Source organism: Ornithodoros turicata, chromosome 2, assembly GCF_037126465.1.
Source record: "Ornithodoros turicata isolate Travis chromosome 2, ASM3712646v1, whole genome shotgun sequence".
NCBI classification, from domain to species: domain Eukaryota; kingdom Metazoa; phylum Arthropoda; class Arachnida; order Ixodida; family Argasidae; genus Ornithodoros; species Ornithodoros turicata.
Genome location: NC_088202.1, coordinates 128,328,118 through 128,340,725, shown reverse-complemented (window position 1 = coordinate 128,340,725; position 12,608 = coordinate 128,328,118). Strand labels below are relative to the sequence as shown.

Here is a 12,608-nt window from a genome sequence, read left to right as displayed (position 1 = left end):
CTCAACACGGCGGAGTGTGCGGTGAGGGAAGCGAACCGATAATTGACGGTCGGAAAGCGAATGTCAACCCCGCGCCAACGCTCAACCAACCAAGCCCCGTGCCAACGCTCAAAACGGATTCCCACTGTCACTGAGGGCAATTCTATCCTACACTTCTTCATAGTCAATATGCTGGGCGGGCTCATCAATACATGTACCCGTCCACCTACTTGCCGACACCAGGCCTGATCCTGCCCTCACCGCCGCCTCTGTCCCCGGCCACTTTCTACGATTACACCGCAACCTGTGCTTAGGGACCCCAGGGTGTCCGTACAGGTGCTACGGGAGCCGAACTGACCTACCCCTTCTCGGCCAGTCTCTCTGTAGCGTTGGCCGCTGCAGCCGCTGCTCCAAATGTGCTGGAGTCTTGATGACATGCCAAAAGCATCCGGTTCGCGTAGTTGGACTGGCGTTGTGTATTGTTGGCGATTCTTTATCACAGTAGAATAAATCTACATTCTAATACTGGCGATGATGGAGCAGCATGAACCACGCAAGGCTTGGGGAATTCACTGCGACTCAAACTGGATATCATGGAGCGAACGTCTCGAATTGCTGTTCGAGACAAACGACGTATGGGACGCAGCAAAAAAAGCGTGCGCTATACCTTTCACTTTTATTGGTGAAGAAACATACAAGAACATTCGGGATCTCGTACATCCGTTATCCTCCTTATCCAGATGTGCGTTGTTCCCATCGTTAGTACCCAGTGTGTGCGAAGCAAACATTATTGGAAGCTCATCTCCATCGACTGTTCGTTGTGAGAGAACGGCCCCAACCCCGTATGGTGAGGCATCACAAGAAAGAATGACCGGCTGGATTCATCAAAATGGGCTAAAACAGGGGCCTTCACCAGAAGCTGGGATGGACGTGACGTGGCGTAGAACAAAGAGGATGATGTCTACCTGGCGATGACGCCGGAATTCAGTCACACTGCTTTGTAGTATCCCCCGCGAACGTTCAGTATTTTGTCATTCATTGTCAGAGCGAAGCGCAGCAGGATATTCCAAAGAGTGCCGTAGAAATCAGGTTATGCGCTCTGTTAACACTGCGCAGCTTCATTGAGCACACGTACTCCTTACATGGTACAGTGTTGTGTTCGTCCATGGACGTCTGGATTTCAAGGACAAGCACTGGCGTTAACACGTCACCGTTCCGTTGTTAGTTATCAGAGGACTCCGCGTCCCGTCGGTCATGCAGCGTGGGCGATACACGGCGCCGAGTGGCACTGCCGGAAATCCGCCGCAACAATTCCTTTTCCACGTAGCTATATAGCATTGGCCGCGCTCAAGGTCCTTCTAAAAACTGACATTACAACAGCCAGACTGTCGTGGAAACAATGTGCGCCGTACATTAGCGTCCAAATGGGTTCCTTCTCTCATTAAGACCGTGTACGCTGCGGAACGCAGGTGTACCGTCTGAGAGCAGTGAAGACAGCACTGAACGTCTGACGGATGTGGCTACTTAGGGAAGTTTGACGTTTAGCCTTGTGTGTAAATATTGGTGTGTGGGGATTTTCGAGGAATTAGGAAGTCTTTAAGGTTGCGTTATGTTCCCGCACCGCTTTGGCGCAGTTGACGATGGCTGCGCGATCGACACAGACAAGGACCTGTGTGTGGCGCAGGATATTGAGCAACAACGACGGGGGAGCTTGCCTACAACGTTTTTCTTTATTCCATTAGGTACAGGTGTGCCCCTGGAGACCAGGTTTTTTGTGGATGCATACGGTATATAAAAGAAGTGACTCTGGGACTGAGAATTTAGTCCAGTCCAGTACTATTTTGAGAATAATCGTGATGTATTCCTGTTGTATCCAAATACTGCTTGTGACATGCGCTTGAATTTGTCCCACTCAAGTGAAGGGGCTGCAGCACTCGAAGCCAGACAGAAACTAAACAAATTCCTGCACACGTACCATTTTCTAAACTGCGCTCAGTGAGCTTGTCACGTTCACGTCAATGTATGTAGGGCACTGCATGCTCCTCGGCGGTTAAATCCCCCATGTCATCGTCATCATTTATCGTTTGTTGTTATAACGTTCTCTCTCCGCGTATCACAAGACTGGAAGGTCCTCGTCCTCCGTAGTATGCGTGTGTACTTTAATGAAACTCAGCAAAAGTACGACTTATTAAACAGACACGTGTCCACCACCTGCGCCAACTCCATTTCCATACAGTTACATGACTGTACCTGTGCCTTTCCGACATTACATGACGGTCTCGCACTTTAGTAGGACACAAATCACTCGACCAAAGGCCCCATGAACAGCGCGTGGCTGCATTAGTCACTGTAGTTGTCTTTCTTAACCCTTCATCTCTATTAGGAAGCGGGACTCGTAATCGCTCAGGCACAAGTAGGAGCCGGTTTGAGTCACTGGCTTCCTTTCGGCACGGAGGCGTCACCGGGACTGCCCTGATGTGCCAAATTAGGGGATAATATCGAGCGAACGCGCAGCTGTTCCTCCAGTTGAGGAATGTGCAGGAGTACAATTTCATTTAGAAGGGGGTTGTTCCCTCCATGTGTGCAGCACGCGCCTTATGGCAGAGACATCTGTGACATCTGTCTGCAGTGCTCCACGTCAGGGTGCTATCCAAGTCAGCAGCTGAACGAATGCTGAATGGCCGGAACGTCTTTACTGTTCACTTCTGTATGTATCATATGCCAACCGAAAAATAGTCCCCCACCGTTGAAACACGCTCCCGAATTTTGTCCGCTTCTTTGCTGACAGCTCTGCTTTTAAAGGGCGGTTGTTCTTAGGAGAAATAATGACCTACGGTTTCAACATAATAAGAGCTGTCTTTTTATATTCTCGTCATATGAGACTTTTTACTCACCTGCCTTGCCTTTGATATTCTGACCCAACTATGCTAGGGTGGTGCTTTGTCGTGTTTTGGCAATTTGTGGTCGTGATCCCACGGACTTATAGGAAAGTCTGAGGGTAGCTAGCGTAGTGACCTACCATGCAGTTCAAGTCTTGTGATAGTTGTCAACGTGCCCCGTTGAGAACTTCGCGTTATCTGTGCGGGTAAAAGGGGTAAAGTTCCTTGTGAACGCGGGGTTCATGTAAAATGTATTTGAATATTTCAGATATCCAGTAACCGCCAGCCTAAGAATTTACATGTCTTCTGCTCTACACTACACAGCTGCACAAATTTCCATTCTTTATGCCGGCAAAGGTGTGGGTCGGTATAGCACTCGTAACCTGTGACTCACAATGGACAAGTGCAGGCGCTGTAGACATGATGTTCACATACTTTTTTTCTTTTCTTTTTGGCAACAATACTCCGTATTTTTCGGTGTGTACGCAAAAATTAGCGACAGCCGCTATTGCAGGAACAGGTCAGAAATAGGAGTCGTTTGCAAACCTACCTTCACTCGTTAGTGGGGAGGCAGCCGATTGTTTTCGAAACGCCTGAGCAGGTAAGGATTGACGTGTTTTCGGTACTGTCACAAGCTCCATTGTGGCAATCGCCCCATTTGCCTTTGTCTGCCTTTTAAAAACGTTATGTCAACTACACGAAACTGTGTGCGTCACGCAGCTTTTGACGATGCTCCATATTCGGTCACATTGTACATTATCGTAGATTCATCCTGTTGAAAACAAGTTTGAATGAAATTGTTTGTTAGTAACGACCCTTTGTTTCTTGCGTACGTACCTTCTGCCATGTTTGTGGTACCTTCCGCGAATCCCGCAATCATGCTCTGATGGTTTCGTATCTCTTGAATCCTGTGACTTGCTGAACGCGTGATCGGAAGTCGCAGCTAGCGACCCCAGTTAGACCAGGCGATACACGCTCGGTGTAGTTACTGGGTTATAGGAAATATGCGTAACAGACACAATGGATGAAGAATCGAACCCATTGATGTTAGTGGCACTTTATTCGCGTCTTGAACTACACAGAAGTAAAGTCACCACAAACACCACCACCGCCACCGGAGATAAAGTCGCTGTCGTACTAACCCCTTGGACAGTAATAGTCACAATCCGAGACAGTTCAGTAAAATTGTCAGCCAATTATTGATCATTCGACTTTGACAGCGACCTCGTTTCCCGTGACATCTCCGGTCTTCGCTTTACACAGTATCCGCGGTTGATTTACGTTTCAACAAATCCCCAAACAGTTGCCGGTCGCCTCTATTTCGCTGGCACACGAACTACAGAGGCCGAAAAAGTCGACCAAAGATTCAGATATTTTTTTATTGTGAACACACATTTACACGGTTTGCGATGTAGGATTACCAGATCTTACATACATACCAAAACAAGCATTAAACGCGTCTTGTGGACCTAAGCAACACCATTGAAAATTACAGGACGGTTACGATTATATAACGCGAATTTCAGCAGTACCTGTTGTGTGTGCATGTTGACACTTTCAGTGCTGATATATGCACAACTACTTTAGAGTGACGAGTATACTGTCTTGTGATCTGTGAAGTGAGTGGTGATGTGTAGAGCTGGGATTAGCGGGACAAAAATGGTACTAAAATCGGGACAAAAGCGGGACAGGAAACGCTGAAAAATCCGGACACTTTCTGGAACAACGTACCCATCTAAAACTGCTTTTATGAGCTTTAGATTATTTTAACTTGTTTTGCATCACCGAAACCGAGGGTTTTGTGATACAGTCACAGCGATTTCCTGAGACCTTCCCGGTAACACAGCTACCGTTGTAATAATAATAAAAAAAAAGCTATCAACAGCTACTCTATCATGTGTTCAACAAAAGAAGAGAGAGAGAGAGAGAATACGAATGGCAAGACAAACCCTTGGTTTTAGGACTCGGTGCCGCGTTCATCCTCAATACAACTACGCCACGAGAGCAAGTTGCATCGAACTCCCGTTGTTGGACCTGTGTCCAAAACCAGTCCGTAAGGTTCGACGCTCTCTGTCGTAAACTACCGAGCAGCACTCTGTTCGGCAGATGCGCGGCAGTTTTCGCGACGCGAATTCTAACATGTTGCCGTGTATTATTCCGCAACACGACGCCCCGAAACACATACCCTTCTGCATAGACCCGCAGCAATGGTGATGCGGTCGGAGCAGCCGCTGCAATAAAGGAAATGTGAATCAGCCGGATTTACGATCGTTCTCCGGCCTGCTTTAAGTCTTTCGTGCTAGTCCAGGGCTGCCTTCTTTCTACGAGACGGCTCAGAGTATGTGTTCTTACACCGGCTATATATAATTTTTGGATGAGAGTACCTTTCTTGTACGTAGTACAAGAAGTATATTTGACTGGACTGCAAATAACGATGTGACGAAATATCTTGGTGTGGCGTCGTAAAGTTGTAGTTTGAGAAAGAAACATAGGAAGCAGGGGTGTGTTCCGCGAGAACAGCAGTTTTCTTTAACGAGCTCAGAACGGGGAAACGCGATCGTAGGAACACGCTGCATAAAATATTAGAGGGTTAGTACGCTCTCCAAGCACCAATTCATAGATATTTGTTTGCCCGGGTGATGTATTACGTAATTTATCGAAGCACTGCTTCACTCAATCGCAGAGAGAGACGTGTAACCGACTTCACTGTGGCGACGTGAGGGCCTGATGGCGAATGAGGCTACACGAGGGCGCTCCTGTGAATACAAAGTATGAGAAGAAGAGAGAGAGAGAGAAAAAAAAGAGCGATTTGAGTACTTTTGGGGTCTAAATGCATTGCCACGAAAGTTAGTCCTTTCGGGTGTAAATGCTTGGATCTAAATGCATGTAACGGAGTAGGGAGTGCATTTCAATTGTCATTTCGCTCTGTTCTAACAAGTTTCGGTACGTAATTCATGTGCATGAATCAGAATGCTTCTAGATAAACCGTCAACCGTGATATGTCGAATGATAATCTTGCGACATGCATAGAGCACAATTTGCCAAGAAAGAACCGAACTATTTCTTACTCTGTGTGGATGAGAAATTGCTAAGTTAGCTAATTTAAATGTCTGTATTCTATCAAATTCACAAAGAGCACATACTTACGTCTGTTGCATTCAGGAATAAGGATTTCTGTTCTGTAGTCTCTGATTAGTGCCAAACGATCAGTGATTGAACCAGATCCCCTACACCCCCCTAACACCCCCAAATGTTCAGTGATACCCCCCTAACTTTTTTCACCTGTGTACCCCCTACAGGGGGTGCCCTTGCGATCTCAGCTTTAGACGTTTGTCGATAATGATATGTTGAGCTGTAATGACGTAACTGTAATAATTCCCCCTCCCCCCATTTTTTCGAACACCCCTCCATGTTTGGGATTCTGGATAACCCACTGCATACGATGTTCCGCTCATCTTACAATGTATGTCTTTGCCTGTTACAAACAAAAAGGAAAAAGAAAGGCGTTTATCGAAGCGATCTTCTCACATATTTTCTTGTAATTTCAGGTCTTAAAAGGACGCTATGGCCGTGCACTGTAGACAACTACCAAGGCATCGGCGTTTTTCAGCTCGAAGTGTACCTGGGACTCAGTGTTAGGGACCATGGTAAAAATTCCAGCTTGCCCACTGAGGTCCCTCGGCTTCAGGATGGCCAGCACCAGCTCCACGTTACCTGTGTGCATCTTGTAAGTGTGCGGCTTTCGCCCCGATGAACGATTTCAGAAAAGGATTGTAAAGGAAACGAGACAAACTAAAAGAGTGAGAAAGGGTAATGGTATATTTCCAAGTTTTACAGCGATAGCTGGAAGGCGGCGCGGGGGATTCGCTACCTCGGGCTATCGTTATCGAAGTGCCTGTTCCCACAGATGCATTCGCGATAAACGCTGGAGCAGAAGACGGTATTCATAATGTCGTCCAAAATGCCTGTCGTTCAAGTTGTCGCGCATAATGCCATTCTAGATATTCTAAACTTTGTACACAACAGGAGAGACAGACGCAAACGTAGATTATGATGGAATAGTTTCTTTTTGTTCAGTGCGTCCACAAAACGCACCACATTTGCGTACTGATTTCTGTGTTCTGCCATAGCGGCTTTTAGTACTCTTTGTGCCTTTTGCACTAACCTTTTGTAACCCACGCACGCGGCGTGGCTTTACTTTTTTCATATGTTTGTTTATCCAAGTTCCCTAACTTATCACCGGTTCTGCACTCAAAAATCATCTGCCAGTTCTGTGATCATTTCCTGCGACATTAGGTCTCCTAGCGGATTGTGGAGCGAATTTATTTACACACAATTGTTTGTTTGAAATAACCCAATGCATGCAGAACCGCCTTAGTCTTTGCGCTTGATATAGACATATCAAATGAGAACTGGATAGGTACGGAGAAATCAAAATGAGTACTAGGACAGAAATTGAAGAGACTGAACCCGAAATCCCCCCACACCACCAATAAGGTACCCAAGCAGCACAATGTACTGAAAATCGAGTGCAATAGGGGTGGACGGTATGTGTCTTATCAATGTACCTTAGGTTCAAGAGTCTGTTCAAGGTCTTCCACCTACCCGTCCACCCCTATTGCACTCGACTTTCAGTACATTGTGTTGCTTGGGTACTCACAGACAGGGGAGAACAGGATATAAAACAAAATATAGAGGAGAAGCAGGAATGCGTGCTATCTCCAGCGAAGCCGCAGCCGACGGAGCGACCGCAGCAGGACCGGCAGGGGAGGAAAACCCCATCAAGTCCGACGTCCATTCAATCCTGTGAGGATAGCCGCCGTGTTGGTACAGGACTGGACAACCCCCCCCCCCCCCTACTGTAAACGTATTTTTATTCGCGATGCATTAATTTTCGCGAATTTCGCGACCGCTAAAAAATCGCGAAAAATTGTACTCGCGAACACAGCTTGACGTTGATCCCGCGGAAGGAAGCAGACCTGGAATCGCGAAATTAAATATTCGCGAATAACTTCTCAAATGCGATTCGCGAAAATTAATACATCGCGAGTAAAAATACGTTTACAGTATGCGGGACAAGTCCCGCGGAAGCGGCCAGGCTTCTGCAACGGCTGTGGTTTATTATCGCAGTTAGTTTATTTACATTTCTAAGTGCCAGCATGCCCCTATGTTTTTTTTTTAAATTCCGTGTTAGCGCTGCAAAGCAATGTGGCGATGAGCGGCGTACAGACGTGGAAAGATTGAGAGAGGACAGCAGGAAGGAGTGGGGGACGGGGGGGGGCGTATGCGTCCTGGGCCGACTTCAGGGGGAACTGTGCCGACATTCGTCTGCAAAGTCTTCGGAAAACCCAGGGAAAACCTCAGACAGCACAGCCGGTGGCAGGAGCATGCGCCTATGTTTTAGTTTTACTTTTATTTGTTTATTTTTTTCGTTCGTCATCTTGTAAGCGAGAGCGAAAATATCAAGCGGTCGCAGATATCAGCGATATGGCGATTTCACGCTCGCGGTGGCCGCTAGTTTGGGAACATTCGAGCCATTAGCGAAAAGAGTGACATTCCCACGCGTGACACGCGAGAGTGTGAGAGTTAATAGTGAGTTTTAGTATACCGTTGATAAAGTTATCGTCTCTATGGGAACCAGTCGCACTCGTGCGTGACTCAGAATCTTATCCACTGATTGGTTCCGGTTGATACGATGAGACGGTAGCCACGTTATCAACGGTCTGCTAAAACTCTCTATTAATTGTTAAAATCCGTCGTCCTTGTCGAACACCCTGAGAAGCGAATGTACTATGAGATATAAATTGCCAAATTTTCCTATGGAAATGAGCCTGCGCACCACTCGAACGCAGAAAGAGCGATCGGCATTCCTGGGTGAACTACGCATTCCATGTGAGGGTTCACGTGCTTCGGAGCGATGGAGCTGATTGGAGTAGGCGCTGATCTGTTGGCCGGATAGACCGCTGTCCCATCCCGATAAGGCGAAGGGCGTGTCGTTTCTGCGCTCGAGTAGTGCGTAGTCCCGGTTTCGGCTCATTTACATAGCAAAATTCGGAAATTTGTATCTCAAGGTACGTTTCCTTTCTCAGGGTGTTTAATACGGGCGATGGATTTGAATAATTACGGGCTGCAATTCTGCTATCTCGCATTACCCACAAAACATCTAATAAGTTAATTAATGAATTTTAGTTAATTAGTCGTCCAGTAGTTGCATACGTTGTCCTACGACGGTCTTGCCGAATAATCCGCCCGCGAAAACTGAAATTATGCATCTCTAACATTAAAAAGAAATCGTGTCGAATAAGAAAGACACTCCGTATAGTATAATACAGGGTGTCTCAGTAACCATGTCAAAAATGTTGTTAATATAAAAATGTATGTATATGGGGTCAACGCTCCTGTTTGTTTTTTATCACACATTGTGGCACACATGTCACGCATTATTATTATAATTAAACTAATTTTTGCTATTTGGACTCGAAAGTTAACCAAGTGAAGGTAGGGTTTTTCTTCATGAATTCGATAGCCTATGGCTACAATACCCGATCCCAACAAAAAGTCAGAAATTTTTTTCAACAGGTTTCTACAAAAATTTGGCAGCCGAAAATCCGTCGCTCGCCAAAGCGCGCTTGCGGACTGCCACTGAATGTAGCCACTGGCTACATCCAGTGACTTTATTCGGACTTGACTCCGCCTTAATCGAGGCGAAGTGGAGAGAGTGACAGGGTGCCGCATTATCATCGAAAGCCTTATCGCGCAACCCGTCATATCAGTGGCCGATGACAGACACATATGGATATGGGGACAACAGTGTGATTGCGGTGTGGCTTATCTTGTTCTTGCACTGGGATGAGGGCTCTTTGGCGAAGGTCTGCACATCGGCGGCAAATATGTCAGCGAGCGCTGCTCGGCGAGGGAGGGATTTTCGGCTGTCAAATTCTTGTAGAAACCTCATGGAAAACTTGCTGATTTTTGTCGGGATTGTGAATTGTGGCCATAGGCCATCGAATTCATGAAGAAAAACGCTACCTTCATTTGGTTACGAGCAGGGGCGGATTTAGGATTTTCCCGAGGGGGGGGGGGGGGGGGGGGGGGGGTCCGCTATGGACATGTGCCGCGTGCATGCTGGGATTGGTCCATTGAACCCTATGTTAAAGGATGGAATTGATGGGTGGGGTGTCCGGAACCCTGGACCCCCCCCCCCCCCCCCCCCCCCGCCCCTAGATCCGCGCCTGGCTACGAGTTCAAGTAGCAAAATTAGCATAATTAACGCGTGACATCTAGAAGCGGAGCCAGGATTTTTCTGTGAGGGGGCTCCAGCCTTGGTCAGCATGTTGTATACACGATCTAGGTCAATTAAATGTGAATTATGTGAAGACAGAAATTGAGGAGGGGATCAGGACATCCTAACCCCCACCCCCCTTTCTAGATCTGCCCCTGGTGACATTTGTGCCCCAACATGTGGCAAGAAACTAGCAAGACTAAATATCATTGATCACATATGCATAGGTTGCATACTTTCTAAATCAATTTTTTTGACATGGTTACTGAAACACCCTGTATACAGGGTGTCCCAGAAAGCATGTCACAGAATTATAATTAAAAAAACTACGACACCTAGAATCATGTGGTTAACGGCATTTATCCTTATTAGGATTTTGCCACCTCCTGATGTGAATGTCATCTATCGAAAGTTTAATTGACCTAGATGTTGAACTCCATTATCATCTCTGTTCATCTCTGGACATCATCCTTTTGCGTTTTCATCATCTCATCATCGGATTGAACTTTCTGTATTAAGTGTACTGGGGTAGCCAGTTTGACTTCGTCGAAACTCACATCCCCATTTTTTTCTATATTCACATCACATCACATCACATCACATCACATCGTAAGTTTAATTATGTAAATATATGCAAACTGAACTCGGAAATTTGCTAAGTGAAGGTCACTTTTTTACCCCACCAATATGAAGAGCGTGCCGGATTCACTCAAATTCATGTAAATTGACAGTGATATTCGTGAGCTATGCCATCTAAAAAAATAGCCGAACGTCATGCTTTTCGGAGCACTGGACCATAACGCGCGATGACTTTTCGAGCGCAATCGCTCACAGTCTGACGAAAGGAGGTTCCAAAGCCAGCCCACAGAGTGATAGTAGAAAAAGTAGCAGTTCCTAAAATTGAGAGAGGGAAAGCATTATCGCAGTGAAAGTCGGACGTGATAAGCCATGTCTGTGTTATCTCTTTCTGGATGCTGGGTGGGCTGGTTAGAAAGAGCTAGTTCAATTTAGTTAAATTTCGTTCATCACATACCTTACACTGGCTATGTGTTCATGGTCATCTGACCCCATTAGAATCATGACTGTTTTCTTTTGCAGTATCGTCATTTTAAGATTTGTGTTTGCTGTTGTCATGCCGTACATGAGGGCATCTCCATTTCCTTTTTCTTTACAGGTATATATGTATAACTGTCTTTATTATGCTGCCGAGGACGGGGGCCTTGGATGACGGACCCAATGTCTGTACAAAGCAAGAAAAGTAAGCGTTAACGCTTACGACTATTGTTTCTCCTGTGCTGAAAATATCATTCCTTCTCTGTAGGTACCTTACCACAGTGAGAGTCTCCTACAATAAACCGTACACTGTGAGGACATACACATGGTGTTTGGCATTTCCACCACGTTGTTCAAAATACAGGTGACTTACATGAAGCAAAGCAAGACCCTTATTTTTGAAGTTCCCAACTCCTCAAGTTATACAACAAAACTTTTTTTCCTCTTCAGGATAACATACTCGTTGGCATATAAAACGGAAGTGAAAGAAAGTACACGCACTGTCAAGGTGTGCTGTAAAGGCTACGTGGAGAACTCAGATGGTTCAAAATGCTTGCGTAAGTGTTATTGTAGTCATACCCCACTTGCATTATGACAACGGCGTATTTTCTGATCAAGTTTCCTCTTATCATCCTTTCTAGCTCTTTGCAATAACCCATGTATACACGGAACATGTTCGAGCCCGGAGACCTGCGAATGCCAGCCAGGATGGGGAGGGCCCACATGCAATTTCTGTAAGTTAAATTAATGACCAAAAAAGTTTGGAAAGACAAAGATGCATTTCGACATCCCAAGTGATCTGCAGCCTTTCTGTACGGCTGCAGAATTTCCGAAACCATTTGAATCAGCATGCTTTCATTTTCCATCCTGTCAGTGTCGTCCTTTTCTGCTGTGCGTAAGAATTTGCTTGCAATACCACAGCCTTGTGTCCCTACTAGTAAGAGACTTACTAAGGCTGCTTTGATACAGTGCTAATTATGTATGTGCCAGATGGTTCATGTATTGCTAATGCTAATTTACTAATTATGTTCTTACTACACACTTCTTTTTCTGCTCTCAAGTGTTCTACAGTAAGTGAACAACTTCAAGTTCCAACATTACAGTTTTACTTGACACTTACAACGTGTTGTGCCATATAGCAGCCCCATTGAGTGGTCATGCCTTATCCTGGGTACGAGACCATGATCTTACAATGATACTACAATGTACTTCCAGCTTGTCCTACTGGCAAATGGGGTCAAGATTGCCAGAAGGATTGTCCTTGTCAAAACAAAGCTAGATGTGATCCTGTCAGTGGTGCTTGTGCTTGCACTCCGGGTAAGATGTCACTACAGTTGCCGTCTTTACTTCAATTTCGATGTTAATTGCTCTTTGAACGACAGTCATGCTACATAATTTTGCGAAACATGCTTAAA

General features: G+C 45.8%; 1 protein-coding gene across 5 annotated transcripts in view; it reads left to right on the top strand.

Annotated features, from left to right (window-relative positions):
* The window catches only part of LOC135386090 (protein draper-like), a 169,438-nt gene that overhangs the window by 140,260 nt on the left and 16,570 nt on the right, over positions 1-12,608 (top strand). For all 5 annotated transcript variants that reach the window (XM_064615817.1, XM_064615816.1, XM_064615813.1 and 2 more), the window contains 6 exons: positions 6,407-6,585; positions 11,315-11,398; positions 11,462-11,557; positions 11,644-11,750; positions 11,835-11,927; positions 12,409-12,510. In XM_064615817.1, the coding sequence (XP_064471887.1) occupies positions 6,503-6,585; positions 11,315-11,398; positions 11,462-11,557; positions 11,644-11,750; positions 11,835-11,927; positions 12,409-12,510 (565 nt within the window). In that variant the 5' untranslated portion in view covers positions 6,407-6,502. The remainder of the gene's footprint in view (positions 1-6,406; positions 6,586-11,314; positions 11,399-11,461; positions 11,558-11,643; positions 11,751-11,834; positions 11,928-12,408; positions 12,511-12,608) is intronic.